This window comes from Podarcis melisellensis (assembly GCF_964234715.1).
Source record: "Podarcis melisellensis genome assembly, chromosome: 12".
Lineage (NCBI taxonomy): Eukaryota > Metazoa > Chordata > Lepidosauria > Squamata > Lacertidae > Podarcis > Podarcis melisellensis.
This window is the reverse complement of record NC_138544.1, coordinates 30,171,740-30,194,765: the sequence shown is the minus strand read 5'-3', so window position 1 is coordinate 30,194,765 and position 23,026 is coordinate 30,171,740. Positions and strand designations below refer to the sequence as shown.

The following is a 23,026-nucleotide window of genomic DNA, read 5'->3' as shown; positions in this document are numbered from 1 at the left end:
TGGGGTGGGGCGCAACATTATCACAACACAGCCAGTGCCAGACACCAATACATCTTATTGCCTTAGGTCAAGAATGAAGAATGGAGAACCTTTGGTTCTTAAGATGCCATTGGCGTTCCCATCAGTCCCGGTCACTATGGGTCAATGGTGAGAAAAGGTAGGAATCAAAAATTCAGAACAGACAAAAGGAATTACTACCAAAGAAAGGCCATAGCTCAGTGAGAGCATTTGCCTTGCATGAAGCTGGTTCCAGGTTCAAACTGCAGCATCTCCTGGTAGGGCATGGAACATCTCCTGTCTAGAACCCTAGAGGGCCATGCTTATTGTCAGTATAGACAATTATAAGCTAGATGGATCAATGGCTGACTCAGTATACGGCAGCTTTCTGTATTCTATGTAGCCCAGTTTCCACACCTGTGACTAAGAAAAAGAACATGATGAACCCTCCTGCAACCACACTGGTTTAATCTTAGTTTAACGCAGGCATTGGCATGGTGTTTTCCACTGTTCCAAAGGGCAGCAAGCTAGGCTAGAGGTCTGAACTGCAACACAGTGCTGGCTCCTCACACAAAGGCTGCCATGCAACCAGCATGCAGCACCTGAGCAGAGCAATGCATGAACATGTCAAAATGAGGATAAAAAGTACGTATTCAAGGCACAAGCCAATTAAAAAAAAATGAAGAAGAAATTACCTTCCTCTATTGTTCTTAATTTTAATGAGATTTTGCAGTCATTTTCCAGCTGACTAGCTTGAGGACAAGGAATGGGAATTTTGCTTTCTATCGTCAGTCTGTATTCCTTTCCATCTTCTGATATTATAAATGCCTCAGGATGTAGCTGAATATAAGAAAAGGAACATGCTATGAACACAAGGTATCCGTGTGGAATTATCTCACAGTAAATGTTCAGAAGAATGCTGAAAAGAATTTAAAGCGAAAACTGGTTTTTACAGCTGTAGAAAACAACAGAAAGGCAATCAATAAGATAACATCCAACTGTAAACCTTGCTGTGATGATGGCAATTAAAAAAATAATTCCCTTGGACTTAATTTCAGTAATCTTGCAAAATAGATTTCTCCCCCCCCCCATGCAAAAGGAATACAAAAGTAGTTTGCTTTTATAAGGAAACTCCACAGAGTGTGCCTAAACACAGGCTGATTTAAACAAACAAACAAAATGATTGAATGCCAACTCGTTAGTAGAAATAATTTAAATGATTTGACGAAGACCAATTTAGCTTGCACTTAGTTCCCACTATGTCAAGTCTCAGAAAGCTTACGCGCTGCATATTTAAAGCACATGACTTCCCCCAGAGAATCCTGCGGACTGTAGTTTACTCCTTGCATAACTACATATCCCAGCAACCATGGCAAGCTACAGTTTCCATGACTCTTTGAGGGACATCAGGTACTTTAAATGTATGGTGTGTACGCAGCCTTTTCACAGTGATTTAAATGGGACCTAGGTGTAATTAACTCAGGCTGGAATCCTATATACAATGGGGTTTACTTCTTAACAGGGTAAGCTTGAACAGCATGCCTGGGTCCAACTCAGGAAAAAAATTGCATGCATTTGGAGTGCCATTTATTACCTTTACATGCTATCACACCACTAATTTTATTGCCAACAGACAAAAATTCTTGCACTAGCAAATATTACAATATTGTTCTTCTGAATATTTGCACCACTGCAGTGAAGACAAATATGACTTACAGCACAATCCTATACAGCAGGGGTGAGGAACCTGAGGCCCTCCAGATGTTGCTGGATTCTCCCATCAACCCTAGTATGGCCAATGACAGGGATAATGGGAGTAGCAGTCTAGTAACTTGTGGAGGGCCATCTACACATACTGTATATCTACTCAGAAGTGAGCCTCACTGAGTTCAATGGGGCTTACATCCAGGTACAACGTGCAAGTGTGGGTCCTGTGGCCCTCCAGACGTTGTAGGAATTCCAACTTCCAGCCAACATGGATGATGGGAGTTGTAGTCCAACTTCATCTGGGTGTATGGCTTTTCCACCTCTGGGGTACAGGGTCATAACTACACAATGCACTGTTTTCTTTTCAGCGTACCTTAATTCCTGCAAAAAATTCCATGCTCTCGATGAGTGAACTCTGCATTTCTGGTTTCTCTAAGAAAAAGGTGGAACTGCTGCAGTAAATCTATGTAAAGGACAAGAGAAGGGACAACACTATATTAAAGCAAGAATGGCAAAGAGCCTTGTGGCACCTAAAAGACAAACTAACTTAGCTTTCAAGGGTTAGAGTCCACTTCGTCAGAGGCATGAAGTGTCGTCCTCTGTTGCAGAAATATATACAAAATCAAGAGAAGCTGTGAGATCAGAAGGCAATGAAATTCAAGGAGTACAGGCAATGCAGAAGATCACAGAATGATTAAAAAGCAATTCCTGAGACTTGGTGCTTCACTATTTCTGTGTTCCTTTTAACACTCTTATGTATCTCAATTAGATCTCCTTCAGTTATATGCCACTGGGGTCATTCCATATATCAAGTGATCCAACTTTTTTACCTCATGTCATCCAATTATCTTAACATTTTGTACACTCATTGAATGAGCAAAACTAAGTTTAAATCTAAAATTTTAATTTTTAATCTTATCCAGTTTTTGAGTTATGAGGGTTTGAAATGTCAAAAATAATGACAATTTTGGCCTTGCCAGACTACACAAAAACCTTTAAAGCTCAGCCCAGGATTGAGATACATCAAAACTAAAAGCACCAGTCTCTTCAGAACTTTAATCATTTCACAAGTGTACAAAATATTAAGAAAACTGGATGACATGAGGTAAAAAAGTTGGATCACTTGATATAGAATGACCCACCTTGAGAGTTTTAGGTCCTTAAAAATGAGATATAACTACTTTAATTTTTTTAAAAAAATCCTGTTCCTTTGCCAATTTTGATTCTGGCACTGCCTGTTTTGCCTCTAGCCACACCCACCACTGGCATGCGGCCCCCAGGAGCCTGGCCAAAAGAGAACATGGCCCTCAGGCTGAAGTCTTCACCACCCCTGCTGTAAGTTTTATGGCCAGATGGAGATTTAAACCTGGATCTCCCTGGTCAAAGTCTAGCCACTATGCAACACTGTCTCTTAGGTTGTAGGCACTCCCAGTGTCCCCTAACAGAGGGAACAGCAAGATGCTCTAGGTCAGTTTTCAGTTCACTTTATACTGCCTTTCCATATTACTATACAGTTTTTATGGAACTGCACTGAGATACATGTTATTTGTTTGCTCTGTACCTGGTAAAAATTTGCTTGCTTGTGGCAATTATGAGGGGGTAACTTTAACAAAACCAAGTGTTTAGACAGATGCAGATATAACCGTCTCCATCCCAACCCTAAAATCTCATCCGGTGAGCTTGCTGGATTCTTAGAATAACAGATACACAAACCACAACCTGGGAGTTAAGGGTGCTGCTTCTAAGGGAATCACAAATAAGGAGTTTTGGAACTCAGCATTTATCATTTGGTGCGACTCCTTGCTTAACATGGATTAACTTTTTGGACTTGTAATTAGAAGAGCACTGAGGAGCATTACCTCTTTGCAGAAACATAAAACAATAATACAGAACTTAAACATACCCTGTCTCCTAGCCGGAGGTTTACCCCATCCAGTTCTAAGAGTGAGAATGCCTGGACTGTTGTCTCTTGCTTCAGTTCTTCTTTGATGCTTTCAGGAGACAGTCTGGACCAAGCCACAAGAAAGCCCACAGAGGTGTTTGTGGTAGGAACATCAAAGGAGCACCTTAAGAAAATGCTTCCTTCAAGTAAGACCGCCACTATTTCAGGTGTGCTTGGAGGGGGTGGTGAAGGAAGTGGCACCTGTGAAGTAGGTAATTTCTCTAACACAAAAACAAGTGGAGAGGTGGGTTAATGCCATTTAAGAAATGTAAACCAAAACAAAGTATATCTACATACTTGGGGGGGGGGGGGGGAGAGCAGACTTCCGGAAACAAGCAGCAAGCAAAATAATGTGATTTCCTGCTAACTATTTTTAAAAAGAACATAACAGGAGCCCTCCTAGATCCAACCAACAGCCTATCTAGTCCAGCATCCTCTTCTCACAATGGCCAACATTTAAATTTAGAGTCTTGATGAAATCAGAGTCTAACAGGTATGGTGGTATAGCATAGCATGTGGTGTGAGAGTGTGGGGGGTAAGGGTGGCTGTTGCGAACAGAAAAATCAACACACAATTAACACACAATATCCATTGAACCTATGAGCAGATCATCATGACACATGCAACATAATGAAAACCAAACTGTTTATTATGTTTATTACTTTGAGCTTTAAAGAGTTAGAAATTAATGCTGGCGTGAAGTCACAAAATGGCCGCCGTAGGGTGATTTTTATACAATAACTTCAAACATGGGGAAAGAAAGAAATCGACGGATAATACTCCATAAATTCCTTGTTACTTTTTAGCTGTTGTATTTCATTTCCCCACCCCCCCACCCCAAACTGATCAACAACAGGCATTTTCCAGTGTCTTTTAGACAGAAAGACTTTATCATTGCCCAAACTTGAGGGTGGTTACAGGACAGGGAACAAAAAGCCAAGTATGTCAATGGGAGTCACCTCATGTGGGAGACATCACAGGCAACCACCCTTCTGGTGTCTCCCACTCTGGGCCAGTGGGCCACCATTGGGAGCTAATAGCTGCACCCACAAGGAAGCGGCAGATAGTTGGTGGAAGGACCTGAAGTGAGAGGCAAGGAAGTGAAGATCTTGAGAGGCTGCAAGAAGAGACAAAAGCTCCCAGGTGACTGCTCAGCAGGTCTGTCATTTTCTGTGGGTGGCCAGGACTGAGAGCTACCTTTGAGAGAAGAGTCTCAATTTCTGTGCTGTATTTGTATTTTAGATACCACGTTGCTGATTTTCTCCTCTTTTTATGCAGTTGTGAGAATTTGTATTGCATTCTGTATTCCTGAATGTAACTACATTTGTATAATTGTTCTGATTTTAATGTTGCACAGATATCCTGTTATGGTATTTGTGTTGTAAACTGTCCTGTGGTCTTCTGACAAAGGGTGGTATGTATAAACAAAACAAATAAATGTCAAATAAAATCAGAGTTAAGACAGAAAATACACAGAATCTCTGGGTCAAAATAATATATTGACAAAATCTGTACAAAACAACTTACCACTGCATGTGTTTTCTCTCCCCCCAGTCTGGCAGACCTGCAGTTCAGCACCTGAAGTAACTAGAGATATATTTCTTACATATAATTGCATCAGGTGACTGTTCAACAGGAACTCTGAGCATTTTTGCCTTGTATTTTATTAAAGATAAATTAGAAAATTAATGGCCTAGATTTTTGAGCCTAGATTAACAGACCCTCCAAGTGTCCCTATTTTCCAGGGACATCCTTGATTGAGAGAAGCTACCCTGGTTTCTGATTTGATCCTGGAATGTCCCCCTTTTCCTTAGGATGCTTCTATTTTCATTGGAGAAATGTTGGAGGTTATGGAGTTATCCAATCCCCAAGCCGTTTGAAGGCAATCCTGTATAGGTAAGCCTTTTTAATGTTTAATGTTTTATTATGTTTATATACGGTATATATATTGGAAGCTGCCCAGAGTGGCTGTGGCAACCCAGTAAGATGTGTGGGGTCTAAAAAGTAAAATTATCATTATGGAATGGGACGTCCCTGTTTTCATAGGAGAAATGTTGGAGGATATGGATTGACAGCTGTCAATTGACAAATTCCAGAGTGGTGGCCATGCCAGTTTCTCACAGCAAAAATAAGGGTCCTGTGACATCCTTCTTTCAAAGCAGGTGATGAAAGCTAGCACCTGGTATCAAAAGCTCTCCTTCAGATGCCACAATACTTTTTTGGCTTTTGCTCCAGCAAATAAGCATTTGGATCAGGGATTGGGGGAATGTGGCCCTCCAGTTGTTTGTTGCACTACAATTCCCATCATCCCTTGCAGTTTGACATGCTGGCTGGGGGTAATGGGAGCCGGAGGGTTTACATGTGCTCTCAGAGGCCTTCCTTTGTGCCCACAGGATTCTGTCCCCTCTGACCCTCCCTCAGCTGAAAGAAGCCCTGTTTAGCCCTCTAGTTTTGCAGTGTGGGGTCAATGCAGGTGAGGCTACAACTGGGGTGGGGAGAGTCTTGCTGTGTCTGGAACCACAACAGTTGCTCTGGTTTTCAAATGTGCCCATAGGCCCCAGAAGGGTGGGCAAACCCTTCTATACCTACTCCTGTTTGAATGTTACACCCCTGGGAAGCTCTGGCCTGGTTTATTTCTTCTTCAAATATTAAACACCAGCCAGGACTGAGTTATAGAGTGGGAAGATTGTTCACCCGCAGTCAGTAAGTCCCTGCTATTGTTAAATGTTGACATCTAAGTTCACCCTGAGAATGCTTATAATTAAAAGTTCAGTTTTTATTATAAACTATTCAAGCTGAGTGAACTGTTTAAAAAACTTTTCAGCACACTGCAATTTCACTAAACAGCGCTAAGCTGTTTAAAAACCAAATGTATTTCGCTTTTTTAAAGACAGCTCATTACTTTCAGTTTAAGAAAACAAGTTGGCTTTTAGTTTAATGTAGCAATGAAAACGTTTTCAATATTTAAATTGTTCTCCGCCATAAAAACAAATGGTGTATTATACTATACACATTTCGCATTTTCAGTAAATAAGTTGCATAGGATGATGAAGAGTGTTTATGCCTTTCACTATCGGCTTTTCGCTGGCATAATAAAGAAATCCATTAAATTATGATAATTTCTTTTGGCACATAAAAGTAATAAAGAAAACATTATTATGGTGGCCTACTCAGGGTAAGTAACAGTTCCTCTTCCTGATAATAAAAAGTTTATTTCATGTCTTTTAATTAAAACACTAGACAGTACGAATTTAAAACCCTCTTTTACTGCAAGTAAAGTGACTTTTACTAAGAGATCCTTTTTTTGTTCTAAGGCCAATTTTCAGTTGCAAATGGAATTTTGCTCCAACTACTCATCAAGTTTTTGAAAAATAATGCAACTTAGCATGTCAATTGCTCATTTATTCTTTAATGGGAGGGTGTTTCAGAGGCCAGGAGAAGCATCAAATCTCCTCCTATTAAGAAGAGAAAGGGAGAATCACAAGCCGAAGATTCAACAGGAGATGCGTCCTTCCTGCCACTGTGAAAACCTCCATAGCCCTTTCCCTAACCGAAGGGTGTGCAGATTAGTGGATTGGAGGTGGGTTAGGGGAAATTTGGATCCAAAGGATCTATAGACTACCCAGTCCCTCCACACACCTCCAAACCACAGAAGCTGGCATAGGGAACCTCCCTTTCACAGTTTCCAATGGGAGGGAAATCATTAACTCCAAAATAACAACAAGAAGAAGAACACCTGGAAATGGAGACAGAGGTGCTCGTGCCTTGCTTTGCCATTACTTCTGTACTGCTGATGAGAGGTTGGCAGGATTTTGGAAACTGCCTTTGATTCTCCCTTTCCCGCAGCTTTTAGGATCATCATCATCATTATCATCATAATTTATTATTTATATCCCACCCATCTGGCTGGGTTTCCCTAGCCACTCTGGGTGGCTCCCAACAGAATAATAATAAGAAATAATAAAGTGATAAAACATCAAACATTAAAAACTTCCTTAAATAGGGCTGCCTTCCGATGTCTTCTAAAAGTCAGATAGTTGTTTATTTCCTTGACATCTGATGGGAGGGAGTTCCACAGGGCGGGCGCCACTACCGAGAAGGCCCTCTGCCTGGTTCCCTGTAATCTCACTTCTCGCAGTGAGGGAACTGCCAGAAGGCCCTCGACGCTGGACCTCAGTGTCCGGGCTGAACAATGGAGGTGGAGATGCTCCTTCAGGTATACTGGGCCGAGGCCATTTAGGGCTTGCAATCTAACTCAACTAATTCTTGTAGATGGGGCTGCAGCCTTGTCTGAGCTTATGAGGAACATATGATTTATTATTAGAGACATTTTATATAATAACGTATATGAATAAAGCACAATGCCTGTCAAGATTTTGGCTCATGATAGGTGATCGCTGATTGTTTGGATCACTTTTGAGAGAGGACACATTGAGAGCAGCTTTCTAGAAAGGAAATATTTGAAAACAATATTACCCAGCTGCAATCTGAGGTGATGCTCTATAACACTTCAGAATTTTTTCATGAGTAGACAAGGCCTAATATTCTCTATAGATGTAAAAGGTAAAGGGACCCCTAACCTTTAGGTCCAGTCACGGACAACTCGGGTTGCGGCGCTCATTTTGCTTTACTGGCCGAGGGAGCGGCATACAGCTTCCGGATCATGTGGCCAGCATGTGGCGAACCAGAGCAGCGCACGGAAACGCCATTTACCTTCCTGCCGGAGCGGTACCTATTTATCTACTTGCACTTTGATGTGCTTTCGAACTGCTAGGTTGACAGGAGCAGGGACCAAGCAACGAGAGCTCACCCCATCGCGGGGATTCGAACCACCAACCTTCCGATCAGCAAGCCCAGTGGTTTAACCCACAGCACCACCTGCGTCCCTTCTATAGATGTAGAAGGACTTATAAAAATGTAACAAGAGGCCAAATGGTTTGAGACCCATTTGGGAAAAGAAAACATACACATGTTTTGGGATGTAGCAGGCAGCATGTGCTTCCTCACCTTCTGCACAATATCCCATGCACCCCTGGGTGGGCTGGAGTAAGTATACAAAGAAATCTCCACAGTTCCTCACACTCACAGGAATTCGGAAAAGGCAGCAGTCCTCTGTGGTGCTGAAGAAAAACTGCCAAGTTGCACAGGCTGTTAAGTGTTTGATCTCACCAGGCTGAGGCAAGGACTCGGACTCTCTCAGAGACAACCAAACAGGGGCCTGTGTCCCACAGTGATTCATCTTTTAGCACCAAAACCAAAGCAGAAGAAAACAGTTGATCAACAGAATGTTTCCACCATCCAAGATAAGAAAACACACACACACACACAAATTTATAAGCCAAGCCAAAGAGGAGATTATGGCCACTTCACTCCTCCTTGGTTATTTTGTTGGGCTGATCCAAGCCATGGTTTGGCTTGGCTTAGCAGACTGTCTGATCATGGGCTCATGGTTTAGCTCTCTGCGGAGTAACCATCAGCTGTAACCAAGATTTGCTCTATGGTTTACAGCTCATGGTTCAACAGGGAGACCAAGAAGCAGATTCAGATGAAGAACTAAGTCAAACCATGGCTTAGCTCAGCACAGAACAGAAGCAAAACCAAAGAGCAAAGGGGTTGCAATCTCCTCTCTTGGAGCTTTATGCTGATGCAAAATCATGGTTAGCATAACATGCAAAACAGCCTTTTGAGAAATAAGGGACACCATGGGCAACCCATTCCCACCCTGTTGAGTGCAATAAAGATAATGACAAGCACTTGGCAGGCAACAAATACATGCTGGTGGGCAGTCTCAGACTACGCAAGACTTAGACTATACAAACTGAGTAGGTCTATGGCAGCAGCTATCTCATAATACAGGGTGGGGAACCCGTGGTGCTGCAGAGGCTGCTGAACCACAACCTCCTCATGCCTGACTGTTGGCCAAACTGGCTGGGGCTGATGGGAGCCAACACTATCTAGAGAGCCACAGATATTCCAGCCTTACTTTAGTGATAAAGGAACATAGGGAGCTGCCTTTTACCATCCTGGTCAGATTATTGTGCCCCCACCTTGCACTATACAAGTTGATTTTGGCACAAATGATAGAGAGCTAGAGGATGTCTTTCATAAGTTGATCGTCTGCGTTCACTCCGTGTCAATAATGTGGGGAAAGTAAACAGAAACTTTTTGATGCTGCCTACTAAAATCTTGCCCACCTCAGACCAAACAGATTTTTCTATCACTACTCTAGACGAAGAATATTCAGGGAGGTTTTAGGATGCAGCAGTGGACTTTGCAGCCTTATGGTGGACCAGAAGGACACTTGCATTATAAAGCCAAGCATAACAGCTCAGATTTACATGTATGGAAGATGAGAAATATATATATTTTAAAAGGAGTCTGACATATTATACAATTATAGGTTAAAAGGAGAGCATCCATACCTCCACACACTTGGTTGGCATTTCAGCCTGCTTATCGAAAATCAGGAAGCGGTACCACCCTGATGGCAGTGAATGATCACATATTAAGTCCTGGATGGCTGATTGCTGAAGCCGTGATGAATCAAAATCAACACTTCGGTATGGACTCTGAAGGATCTGATGACCGCCTGGATGACATTCCAGAGCTGTAGAAAAATTGGAGACATTAGCATTCTTATGCATTCATCTGCAGCGGGTGTTGCCAGTCATAAAATGGCTGCCATGGAGGGTGTATGAGTGGTTTAACACAAAATGGCTGCCTGGAGCATAGCATAACACTAAATGAGGTAGACAACCCCTCCCATCCTCCTTATGCTTATGACAGAAAGTTAGCTATGTCCTGATTATGGAGGTTACACACACTGATGCTGTCTAATAACAACAGGGAGCATTCTAAGCCAAGGTTGCCACACCACTGTAATTTCACAGAAATTGCTTAGAAGTACCTGCACATTTTGCCCCATAACTTCCTTTCTAGGAGGGTTAGAGACTTACTTTTTTCTAAAACAAAAGCTGAAGTCTAGGGTACCTGCCAGAAGCACCACTGGAAACCTGCTGGGGTGCCATGGGCACCAGGTTGGTGATCTCTGATCTACAGCATTGTATCTAATCTTGGTCTGGTTTGCAAAATATGGCAACCCAAACTATGGCTATACCAGAACAACTCTTGGGCACAACTTGTGGTTAGTGAGGAGAAGGCTTGACTATGAGCCTCAGTCTGGAATACAAACTAAGCCAAACTGTGTTATGCAAACCAGGCCACTATTTGCTGGAACAAAATGATGCCTTGCTTTCGCTACTAAGATTTATATTAAATAAAGGTCTATTGGCTCTATTTAGCAGGGAGCTAAGAAGTTCTGGAACATGAATCATTTAGCAAATCTGTCCCTTCTGTCCATCATAAAGAAGCTATGTTTGCAAACTATGTCCATCATAAAGAAGCTATGTTTGCAAACTAAAGTTTCAATCTTCTTTTAAAAATGCAAAGCTTGTGAATCAGTTGCATTATGATAATATTGTGTGATATTTGCCAGAGACTCTAATCAAGACAGGAATCAAATATATAGTTTTTTTTTGTTTTTTGTTTGGTCTTTGGAACAAGTGCCTAGTATATCATGGCTCATTTCACCACAGAGACAAAAAAAAACCATCCTGAATTGAAGAACTTGAAATGCAGTATTAAACAAGAAGACAACTGCTTTCAGTAATCAATAGACAAGGAAGCACAAGATAACTTAATAAGACAGTCTCGGTTACCATGATAAGCTTAGGTCAAAACATATCAGCAATGCAATCTGTCTTTGGTTTGTATAATATGGCTAACTTCTGCCAAGTTGTCAAACAACATTTATATAAATGTTTTCTACTAAAGCCCATAACATCATAAAAAAGCAACTCGGTTGTCACTTTGTGTAAAAAATCATTATCAGCACTAAAATCAGTTTATAATCAGTGCCAAGACAATCGATTAAAAATAATATTGAAGCCTTTCTCACTTGGATTCTCACATTTCACGTACTATCCTAACCACAAAGGGTTCCCCATGCAAACCACAGTAGAAGTATTATAGTCCTGTCTCTTAACTTCTGATCATCATCATTATTCATTCGATTTATATCCCTCTTCTCCTCCCAAAGGAGTCCATTCCTGTATATATTCTGTTAATTCATCTAGAATTAGTACCCCGACTCCCTACATTCATACAGCAAGAGAAACATAGCATCAATTATTAGCAATTATTGGTAGCAGTAATAAGGAGATCACTATTCTGTTATTGAAATTCCTGAGGCTGTGCGCACACCATATCTTTAAAGCACATTCAAACCACATTATTTACTCCTAAAGAATCTTGGGAACAGTCGCTTGTTAACCCTGTACGGAACTGTAGCTCCGTGAGGGATAAACTACAATTCACAGGTTTCTTTGGGAGTTAAAAAGTGTGCTCTGAATGTGCTTTAAAGGTACCAGAGCGCGCAAAGTGATGCTCAACAGGCACAGAAGGAAAACAAAACCACAGAACAACTTTTGCGGAGTTTTGTTTTGTTTTGTTTGTTTTTTTAAAGAACGATCCACTACAGAAGAGGGCATTCCATTTGCCAGCATTACACCCATGAACGCGCCCCTTTCCGTGAGCCTAAAGATGCTCCAGAGGCTCCCCTTTTCTTTCTTCGTGCCCAGAGCCACCGCGCGCCCTCGCTCTCCTTTCTCCTTACCTTGCTGGCCGCGCGCTACCTCGAAGCACACCACCAGCGCTGCGCAAAGGGAGAGGAAGTTCCCCGGCAGACTTGGAGAGCGCATAGCTCTCTCTTTTCTCCCACTCTGGACAAAGCGCTTTCTCCCTTCAGCAAACCAGCTTGGAGAGCGAGCTTGGCCCCGATCCGCTGGGAGCGAAATTTGCGCGCTCTGGCTTTGCTGCAATCTTCTCGCTGCTGCTGCTGCTGCTGCTGCTGCTGCTGCAATTTCTCAGGTCCCGGGACAGCCTCGCGCGCCCTCTCCCTGCAGGCCGCTCCGCCTGGAAGAAGGAGAAGGAGACAAACAAATGCAACAGCTGGAGCACCAAAGCTGGGAGGGGAGCAGCAACCCGAGTAGCTGCAACCAAGCCTGGTCGCTGACCCCACTCAGGTCGGCGGGGCTTTCAGTTTTGACTGCCAGAGTAGCAGCGCAGTCCTAGCCGTGCCGCTTACTGCTAGGTAAGTGAGGTTGGGATCGCAGCCTGTAAGCCCCGTCGACCGTACACTGTGGGTCTCTCCGGCGTACACGGGATTGGCCATTCCTCCGGCATTCTCACGTTTGGAATGCACGGAATGCTACCAGTGTGCGGCAGTGAAGCGTTAAGAAGCGGAGGCCCGGCACTTGTTCTTTCACAGGCCTCTCCACCTACAGGGTCCTCCTTATTGAAGGTAGTCGTGGGATGATAGAGGCTTCTACAAGGAGATGAAGAGAAGGTGGCAAAATAAAATAATCCCAGGGTAGGAAATAAATTGCCAATCTCTCCAACAGAAATAGGGGATGTGGACAACACACAGAATTATGAAAAACCCAACAAATCAGAAGAGTCCAGCTTTTAGGATTTGGCTTAGTGGTTAGTCTTAATTCCAAACACCTTGGAGCAGATACACAAACAATTTTTTCTGGATTATGCCCATTGTACAGAAATCACTGCTGGCAGTAGTAACAGAATGTTAGACTAATTATGCATACATTTAGTACATTGGGTCTTTCATAGAAGCATAGTATCAAAGAGCTGGAAAGGTCCCCAAGGGTCATAAAATGCTCCACAGCTGTGCCATGGTTTGCTTTGTAGGAAAATATAATCAGCAGGTTAATTAGCCAAATCCTATGTGGAGGATACTCAGTTTTGCTTCTTGTTTCTGTTAACTAATCTCAGGGAGTTACCGGAAATCTTAACCAGGTGTCCAGAGGTGGCTTTTGGATGGATACAGGCGATTGAGCTAAACTTAATTCAGATAAGATGAAGGTCCTTGGGTGTGGGTTGGGAAATCAATGACCATTTCCAAATGGTTCTAGATCAGGGGTCAACAACCTAGGGCCCATGGGCCAGAAGTGGCCTGCGGAGGTCATTTGACTGGTCCATGAGCCACCCCCGAACCAAATTGCCCACTCGTGCGCTTTACTAAATCTGCGCAGCACGGCGCAAGGACCCACTTCCACGACGCCGAAAATTGCGTCTGCACACTGGTCTGCGCGCGATCCGGCCCATGGAGGGATCTCCGCGGGACTGATCTGGCCCAGGCAAGATAAACCTTGCTGACTCCTGTTCTAGTTAGTGTCATTCTTCCAAGCTTGTGCCTTGATATCAGTGCAATTTCTGGATGTGCAGGTAACACACCAACTGCAACCCTTTCTAGAATATGGACCTTGCCTCAATTTCTCATGCCCTGGTTACACTCAGACTAGACTCCCAGTTGGTAAAAATGCAGCTGCCCAGCTGCTTGTTGGAGCCAGATGTTTGGAACACGATGCACCTATAACTGCACCAGTTGCATTGCCTGTTTGTTTGTTTCTGGGCCCAAAATCAAATGCTGGTATTGATATGGAAAGCCCTAGATTTTTCCGGACCAGGTTATTTGAAAGACTACCTTCAAATAACCTGGGAATGACAAGTGGGGGAGAGTCTGTTGCACTCAAGTCCTGCTAGTGGACTTCTCATAGGCATCTGGTTGGCCACTGTGAGAATGGGATGCTGGACTCGGTTGGCTCTTGGGCTATTCCAGCACAGCTCTTACGTTCTAATGTAGGTTCCCCATGTCATGCAAAATCCTGGAAATCAGAGAGCCCACAAGAGTGAAAAGCGGCTCATTGCCTTAAGCAAGGAACAGTGTGACGCGACAGCTAAAAAAGCCAATGCAATTCTGGGCTGCATCAATAGGAGTATAGCATCTAGATCAAGGGAAGTAATAGTGCCACTGTATTCTGCTCTGGTCAGACCTCACCTGGAGTACTGTGTCCAGTTCTGGGCACCACAGTTCAAGAAGGACACTGACAAACTGGAACGTGTCCAGAGGAGGGCAACCAAAATGGTCAAAGGCCTGGAAACGATGCCTTATGAGGAACGGCTAAGGGAGCTGGGCATGTTTAGCCTGGAGAAGAGGAGATTAAGGGGTGATATGATAGCCATGTTCAAATATATAAAAGGATGTCACATAGAGGAGGGAGAAAGGTTGTTTTCTGCTGCTCCAGAGAAGCGGACACGGAGCAATGGATCCAAACTACAAGAAAGAAGATTCCACCTAAACATTAGGAAGAACTTCCTGACAGTAAGAGCTGTTCGACAGTGGAATTTGCTGCCAAGGAGTGTGGTGGAGTCTCCTTCTTTGGAGGTCTTTAAGCAGAGGCTTGACAACCATATGTCAGGAGTGCTCTGATGGTGTTTCCTGCTTGGCAGGGGGTTGGACTCGATGGCCCTTGTGGTCTCTTCCAACTCTATGATTCTATGATTCTATGTTGCCCGCCACGGGATAACTCACTTGGTAGAGCATGAGACTTGTAATCTCAGGGTTGTGGGTTTGAGCCCCACATTGGGCAAAAGATTCCTGCATTGCAGGGGGGGGGGGGAGTAGATGACCCTTGTGGAATCCTCCAGCTTTACAGTTCTACGAGCTTGTGGGAGATGAATGGAGGGGGCAGAGTTAATGCACTTGTCCCTGTATCCTCCTGCTTATGTGTTAGTTTACACAGTAGCCAGAACACCTTAAGAGGGTTCTTGTGTATCCTTTTGTTTATCCTTCTAAGCTTGAAATCCTAAACACCCTTAACAGGGAGTAAGTCTTACTGAACTCAGAGGGACTTAATTCTTAAACACACAGGATTCTTCTGTAAATCTCCTTGGTTTACACATTGCTTTGATATTGAACTCTGCAGATGTATGCTGGTTTTACAAGAGATTGCTTAAGATCACACATTGTTATATGATTTTTGACAATACTCCAATGTCCCACAGCAAATTTTTACTCGGCTTCAATCTTATTGACGTTTCTTTCCCTTTCTATCCTCTCTATCCTTATTTCCCACTCCAAATTGTTCCTTTTCTCCCTGCCTTTCCTGATCACTTTGATCATTTGCATCTGCATTGGGTGCTCAACAAAACTGTTCTGAATCCCACTTTGCTGAGTAGTAGGTGTGTATTTTTATTTTAAATCAAAGTTAGCAAAAGGTACTCCTTTAAAACAGAGGGCCAGACTTTGTTTAAAACTTGGAACCGCTCTTTCTAAGAAATCTGACATGTTGATTACAGGACCAGGCATCAGTGTGCAACATTAATCACTAGAAAACAACATCGGGCCAACTTCCAAAGGTATAATCTGAACAGCAGGCTCCAGGGGAGCTGATTCATGCATATTAGTCTCCTGGACAACTTACGGTAATTATTCTGTCAATCCTGTCCTTGTTACCTTTTTTCGGCCAGGGTAATTTTCCCTTCACAGTCAACTGTCCCTCACGCTTTGTCTAAGGAGCTGTGCAAGCGACAGGCAATAAGCTGTCCAGTTTCTTGGCCATTTTGTAGATACTTGGTTATCATCATTGTAACATTTAAACATACTCTTGTTTTGTTTTGTTTCTTTCTTTTTTAATGATTTTGAAAAAATCCAAACACCACTTAACACTCACATTGATAAAAGAAATAGTGAAGTGGTAAATCTGTGCTGTGTTAGGGTCATCGATTATGTTACTTTCAGGCTGCAGCAATGTATAACCTCCACTAAAGTTAAAAGGTAAAGGGCCCCTGGATGGTTAAGTCCAGTCAAGGTGACTTTGGGGAGCTGCGCTCATCTCACTTTCAGGCCGAGGGAGCCAACTTTTTAGTAACAACAAAATTTATAATTCTCTGTGTGTAGACATCTGTGGACATTCTTAATTAGAGGACAGGAGAGCTTATTAAAGGGAAAAGATGTTGTGAGAAATGGCAAGATTATGGTGGATTGCAGTAAAACAAATTTGCATTAGATTTTCACCACTTGGAAGCATTTCTTAAGGGACTGATGCACGGCAGGGATTGTTCCTATTATACAAAACAGCCCATCTCACCATTTTGGTCTTCATCTTTTGTGAGTTGTCAGGCACTAAAACTATACTGCTGGTCTTTGCTCTGTAAGAAGCTTACATTTTGTATCCTAACCATTTGTTGCTATGATCACCCTGAAGGATTTCCCTGCTGTTAATCTAACTCTGCAACGCCACCATTGGTGTAAATCTGAGCCAAGGTTTATCTCAATGGTAGTTCTGAGAGAACTTCCATAAAAGTCTCACTATAAACTTCAAAGCCTGTTAAAAAACAACTTTCTGAGATGGCCAAAAGCAGTTGAGGCCAGTTTTGTTGTTTAGTTGTTTAGTCGTGTCTGACTCTTCGTAGCCCCATGGACCAGAGCACGCCAGGCACTCCTGTCTTCCACTGCCTCCTGCAGTGAGGCCAGTTAGTAAATGTTAAAAGAAGGTGGAGGTGTTTTAGGATCTTTTTAAAAGACTTTATAATTTAGACTTCAAGTCTCACCTCACTTACCTAAGAGTAAGCCCCACTGAATTCAATAGGGCTTATTTCTGAGTAGGCATCCTCTCTGAGAATGGACCTTTCAGCCACTAATTCCTTGAAACTGAATTTTGCCATCGCTATTCCCTTTTCCTGTTAAAGAAAATATGAATTCATGAATGGTTTTCTGATTTTATAGTTAGTTTTAATTGATTTTATCATTATTGTACCTTTTGTAACCTCACTGTATATCAGAACACACAATTTACCTCTGTGGCAGCTTTTTCACTACCCTTGAAGAGTGTTCTTAAGTCCTAGCAGGAGTTATGCAGAAGGTGTAAAGTGTGCAGCATTTTTTTAAAAAAGAGCATGTGGCTTCTTGTAGAGGATGCTATTTAGAACAACGATAATGATGGCCTTCAGAGTATAATGAAACTACTGTGTTCTTTAGACCAAGACAAAGGCAGAATTTTGCTTCAGGGCTTTTCTTTCTTTGGTCATCTTGTTCTGCCACAGAGAGAGGTTCGCTGAGTGGCAGCTTCTGATCCCAGAGGTAATGAAAAGCAAGTAAAGGGCTTTGCAGATGGTGATCTGGTGATATGAAGTCAACAATAAGAAGCTAAGGAGAATCTAATTGCATCCATGAAACTTTTCCTGTACTGAATGAAGAGTGCTCATCCTGCTTTGCCATTTTGATTCAGTTTGGCGTTGGCAAGAGACATTCATCCCACCTCTCTACAATTATCACAATTTTTAAATAAATTGAATCTTAATTAAATGCACCTCTCACCTACTCAGAGGAACTAACTTCTCATTTGCAAGTCAGTCCCTGTCCTGTGGGTCACCCTTCCTCCCATCCTTACCTCCCTTAAACCTTTCCCAAGTTACTTCTGCTGCCCATCATTCTAATAGGCTGCATGCAGACTTAAGGAGGGCCCAGGGCAAGTGCTGCAGACCCTCCAAGTGTCCCTGTTTTCCAGGAACAGATTTACAGAAGCCAGTCTGGTTTCTGATTTGATCCCAGAATGTCCTACTTTTCCTTGGAGGTTCCTATTGCCATTGGAGAAATGTTGGAGGGTGTGGAGTTATGTGACGCCCGAGGCAAGGAGATAAGTAACACTGTAATCTTTAGAAGACATCTGAAGGCAGCCCTGTACAGGGAAGATTTTTAAATGTTTAGTGTATTATTATGTTTTTATATATGTTTGAAGGCTCCCATAGTGGCTAGGGCAACCCAGTCAAGTTGGGTAGAGCATAAATAATAAGATGATGATGGAATAAGACATCCCTATTTTCATCTGAGAAACATTGAAGGGTATGCAAGTGTTATCTGTGAGCACTGCCAGAGCTCCAGCAGATGGCCAAGGATTCCAGATGCTAATGCAGGCCCTGTTCTACCTTAGTATCGCAAGATTGTCATGAGAGCACTGGAACTAAAATTGTCAACCAAAAGATTTACTTTTCTGGTTTATCAGCACAACAGTTATTTACACTGGGCTTCAGTAAAGCAAATAATTTAATTAGACTTCACTATGCTATTGAGTGACAGAATAATCTGGCCACTATTAGGAAATTTTGTCCATGGTATGATTATTTCCCACCTAGCCATTTTGACACTTTGGCACCCTATTTGCAAAATTTAACAATCCTAAAATACAGACGCGCTTTCACTTTCTCAAGTTTGGGTATACTGCCTTCGGCTGTTCTTGAGCGTCGATTTCAAAAAATTCCACTGGAAATTTGCTGTATTTTTCCGTCTATAGGACGCCCCCATGTATAAGACCCCCTATTTTGGGGGACTCAATTTTAAGAAAATGAGGGGAGATGGCTCAGAGTTGTTGAGCCTCTGCCCCCAGGCAGTTGCAGGCAGGAAATACTCCCTAGATTGTTTCCCGCTCACTGCGGCATTGGTTGAAGCTGCACTCCTGCCAACTGGATGGCTGGCGGTGCCCTGCTTCTCCCCTCCCCCCCATACCACTATCCGTGTATTGGACGAACCCAGTTCCTTGACGTGATTTTTTAATTAAAAAACCTCATCCAATACACGGAAAAATATGGTATGTCCCTGTGGAGATGGCAGTATTGAATGAGTGGCTCATGTGCTTCTGGCTTGCACTCTTGATGAAGATTTGAGGAGTGAGGTTATTACCCCTCTATTATTGTCTATGCCAGGTCGCTCAACCATTGCTACTGTGTCCTTTGTTTCAGCGGATCAAGATGATCAGGTGGCAGCAAAAACTGCAAGGTTTTGAGTGGGAGCAAATAGAATAAGATCTATTATTTGATTTTTGACGTAAACCTCCAAAATGTGTTTTCCACAGTTAAGTTTTTACCTCTATTGAAATATACTCAGAGTCACAAAGTGATTTCATGCTCTTTATTCAGCTCATAGTGGTGAGGAGGAATGAATGAAAGTCCCCTCAAAGTATCTGCTTTATATACATTATTTACACAATGGGCTGCACATGATTGGCTAATTCCGGAATTCTACTGTAAGCCAATCAGGTTGTGGATTCACTGCTATCTGGAGCATGATTGGGTGGTTCCTGCTAACCAATCATACTGCTGCATTGTTCTAGGACCAATCAGACTGCTGCATTCTGAATCCTATTGTTCTAGGACCAATCAGACTGCTGCCTTTTGGAGCCTATTGTTCTAGGACCAATCAGACTGCTGCAGTTTGGATCCTATTCAACTCAGTACATAACATCTATCTTCAGTATATTTTATTTTATTGTATTGCTATGGCTAGTGGCTGTTGCAAATAAAGATTCTTCTGATTTTGATTCTAACAGAAAACAAACAAACAAACAAACACCCCCCAAGATCTGACACCACTGCAGTAAAGTCACAAAAGAACATAAGAAGAGCTGCATCAGGTCAAAGGCCCATCTGGACTAGCATCCTGTACTCACAGTGTCTAACCAGATGCCCCAATAGGAAGCCCCCAAGCCGCACACACACCCTAGCAATGCCTATAGCTCCTATTCCGAAGCATCCTTTTCCCAGCTCTATTTCATGTGATGCAGCTGCAGCCATAACTTTGAACAATAAGCCTCAGATCTTTTAATTTCCTTGTTTATCTTTTTTTTTTTAAAGGAAACATTAGCAAAGCTATAACCTTCTGTTTTGTATCCAAGGCATCCATTAATAAAAGTGTTACTGTACTCAGAATCCTAAGGAAGGTGTGTGTTTCTGAAACGTAAAAGCTCCATGTGTTTTATCTTAAGAAACAGCCATAACAGAGCTAGTTATTTAAAAGTGACGCACCCATTTTTAACAAAAAGCTTTATCAGATTTCCCACCAATCCATTAAGAACTCTCTTGGTTCTTCCACAAGCAGCCCAACGTTGACTCTATGACTCAGAGTCTCAGAACCCGTATAGTGCGACTTATAACGGATGCAGTTAAAGTCACTATTTCCCCCCAACTATTTGCTGCTGATGGGTTGAGCTCCCATTGCTCGGTCCCTGCTCCTGCCAACCTAGCAGTTCGAAAGCACGTCAGAGTGCAAGTAGATAAATAGGTACCACTCCGACGGGAAGGTAAATGGCATTTCCGTGCGCTGTTCTGGTTCATCAGAAGGGCTTAGTCATGCTGGCCACATGACCTGGAAGCTGCCAATAAAGCGAGATGAGCGCCGCAACCCCAGAATCGTCCGTGACTGGACCTAATGGTCAGGGGTCCCTTTACCGTTACCTTTATAGGACAAGCCAATGAAAGTTAACCATAGGCAACCATAGGCACTTGTCGCCTCTCTGCTATATATTTTTAAAACACCCTGTTTTTAACTGTAGCCTTGCTTAATGCCTCTCCCAGTTTTAGTCATCATAGCAAGTCACTCTGGCAGTGCCTGAGCAAACTTGACACAGCTAGGTAAATTTATGTCATGCATGTCTAATTCTTAGCAGCTTGAAAACAAATCATGTCTTTAAAAACCTTCGTGTTTAAGGATGGGAACAGCAGGCAGCATCTTGGAAAACCTGAAACCTCCATGAAGCAGCTTCTAAAAGCACTTTTTATAAATGCATGGTTAAAAAAAGTTTGAAAAGTTGAATCCTGCATTTCGTTTTTACTTGTACCAGAGTGATTCTGTAGTAAAGTAGCTTATGCAAATATATAGATTCCAAGCCTGGATATTTTAATGCCTCCTTATTTGCACCACAGCCAACTTATCTAAGGTTATATGCCCATTAGCAGTTTAAAACTGTGCCCCCCTTCTCCCGCAGGGTTCCAAGTTGCATTTGCATGTTTCTATACCAGGCATAGGCAAACTTGGCCCTCCGGATGTTTTTGGGACTACAATTCTCATCATCCCTGACCACTGGTCCTGTTAGCTAGGGATCATGGGAGTTGTAGTCCCAAAGCATCTGGAGGGCCGAGTTTGCCTATGCCTGTTCTATACACACAAGAGAAGGGGTAGGAGTGTCTTCTCCTAATGTGCATTACCTGATGTCCTCTCACACACCAAACTCATATTCAGTGAGATTCATCTGCACACGCACAACGGCTACCTCAAATGCACATACCACAGCTTAACTGTGAAGTGAATGTGGCAAATAGGATGGGAGCTGGTTTGAGAGGAAGTGCATCACGTAGCTCCAGGCTAGATATGGATTGTGACTCATGTTGTTGGGACACAGCTTCAAAGGCCAGGCGTGAGAGCACACTGGAACCAGAGTAAACATTAATGTGTACACAGCCCAAGTGGATCACACCAGACGTTATTTAGTCTGTAATTCAAATTAATACATCATGCAAGGAATACTGGAACAGTTCCCCACATTTTTGTGACCACAAATAGAACTGCAAAATGGGAAGTTTCCATGCGCAGTCATGTTGACGGTACTTAATTTAGAGTGGGGAAAGGATGTTGGGGCTCAAATCAGTCTGGAAAGGTCATCTTCCAGTCTAGAATCGAGACCCTTATTTGGGTGGAGACAGAAATTCACTCTGGACTTGCTCAGAGGCCCTTTTAAATTCTGTTCTTACTGCTTGTGTTCCGGAGTTGGAAACTTGGCACTGGAAACGGATGCCATGACTGAGCCTTGGCACAAATTGAGTCATGTGTAGTGAGTAGCAGAAGTTGGCATGGCATGAAACTAAACTGTGGGCAGGGTACAGCTATGATTGCTGTTTTGGCATGAAGGTTGCTCCCATGCAGATCCTGAAAGTCCCACAAACTACATGTTCAGCAGGGTGGTCTCGGTTCCAGTCATTGCTACTCTCTCTTTGTAAAACTTCATTAAAAGCTTCTACATAAAATGCCAACTAGGCTCCATATATATATGAAGTTGATTTTGACATGTTTGAAACCCAGGCTTACCTATAAAAATGACCTTTTAAAAACGAACTAAAACAGAGACTAATAGTTTAGGAGCTCTTGCAACAGCAAACTATTTTAGATGTCCAAACACCCTCTTCAAATACAATGGATGGGTGGAAAAGGCCATAGGTGCAGTGGGTCAGTTTGGCTGGCTGTTGACTGGAGGTTTGGTGGTTTGTGCACAACTAGGGATGGCTGTGGAAGATTCTATCCCTGCCCCCCTTTTCCCCTTCCCCGTCTTCTTCTTCTTTTGACAAAGTAATAACCATAAATAAATAAGAATAAAAATGTGCACCCACCACTGAGAGCATTCCATTGTAACTATCCAACCTTGCAAAATTTCAACACCTCTTGCGATGGTTTGACCCCTTTCCGTTTTAGCAGTACAAATTCTACAAACACCTTCCGTTATCTCCTCAAAATAATTTCTCCTGTGCAGTCCTCGTCTTACCTCAGTGGCACATGTTAATTTATCAGTAATAGATACATCCCACTCCTCTTTATACCATTCTTCCATATTATATTCTGCTTGCCCCTTCCGTGATTCTATTATAAATTGGATGGTCAAGCTGAAATCTGGGTAGACTATCAATAGCCACTAGCCACAA

General features: G+C 42.7%; 1 protein-coding gene across 2 annotated transcripts in view; it reads right to left on the bottom strand.

Moving 5' to 3' along the window:
- The window catches only part of VWDE (von Willebrand factor D and EGF domains), a 44,870-nt gene extending 32,409 nt beyond the window's left edge, over window positions 1-12,461 (bottom strand). For both annotated transcript variants that reach the window (XM_081882803.1, XM_081882804.1), the window contains exons 1-7: window positions 12,321-12,461; window positions 10,069-10,253; window positions 8,654-8,885; window positions 5,174-5,233; window positions 3,608-3,867; window positions 2,078-2,167; window positions 693-837 (exon numbers count right to left, since the gene is read on the bottom strand). In XM_081882803.1, the coding sequence (XP_081738929.1) occupies window positions 693-837; window positions 2,078-2,167; window positions 3,608-3,867; window positions 5,174-5,233; window positions 8,654-8,885; window positions 10,069-10,253; window positions 12,321-12,405 (1,057 nt within the window). In that variant the 5' untranslated portion in view covers window positions 12,406-12,461. The remainder of the gene's footprint in view (window positions 1-692; window positions 838-2,077; window positions 2,168-3,607; window positions 3,868-5,173; window positions 5,234-8,653; window positions 8,886-10,068; window positions 10,254-12,320) is intronic.
- Between the last annotated feature and the right edge of the window lie 10,565 nt (window positions 12,462-23,026).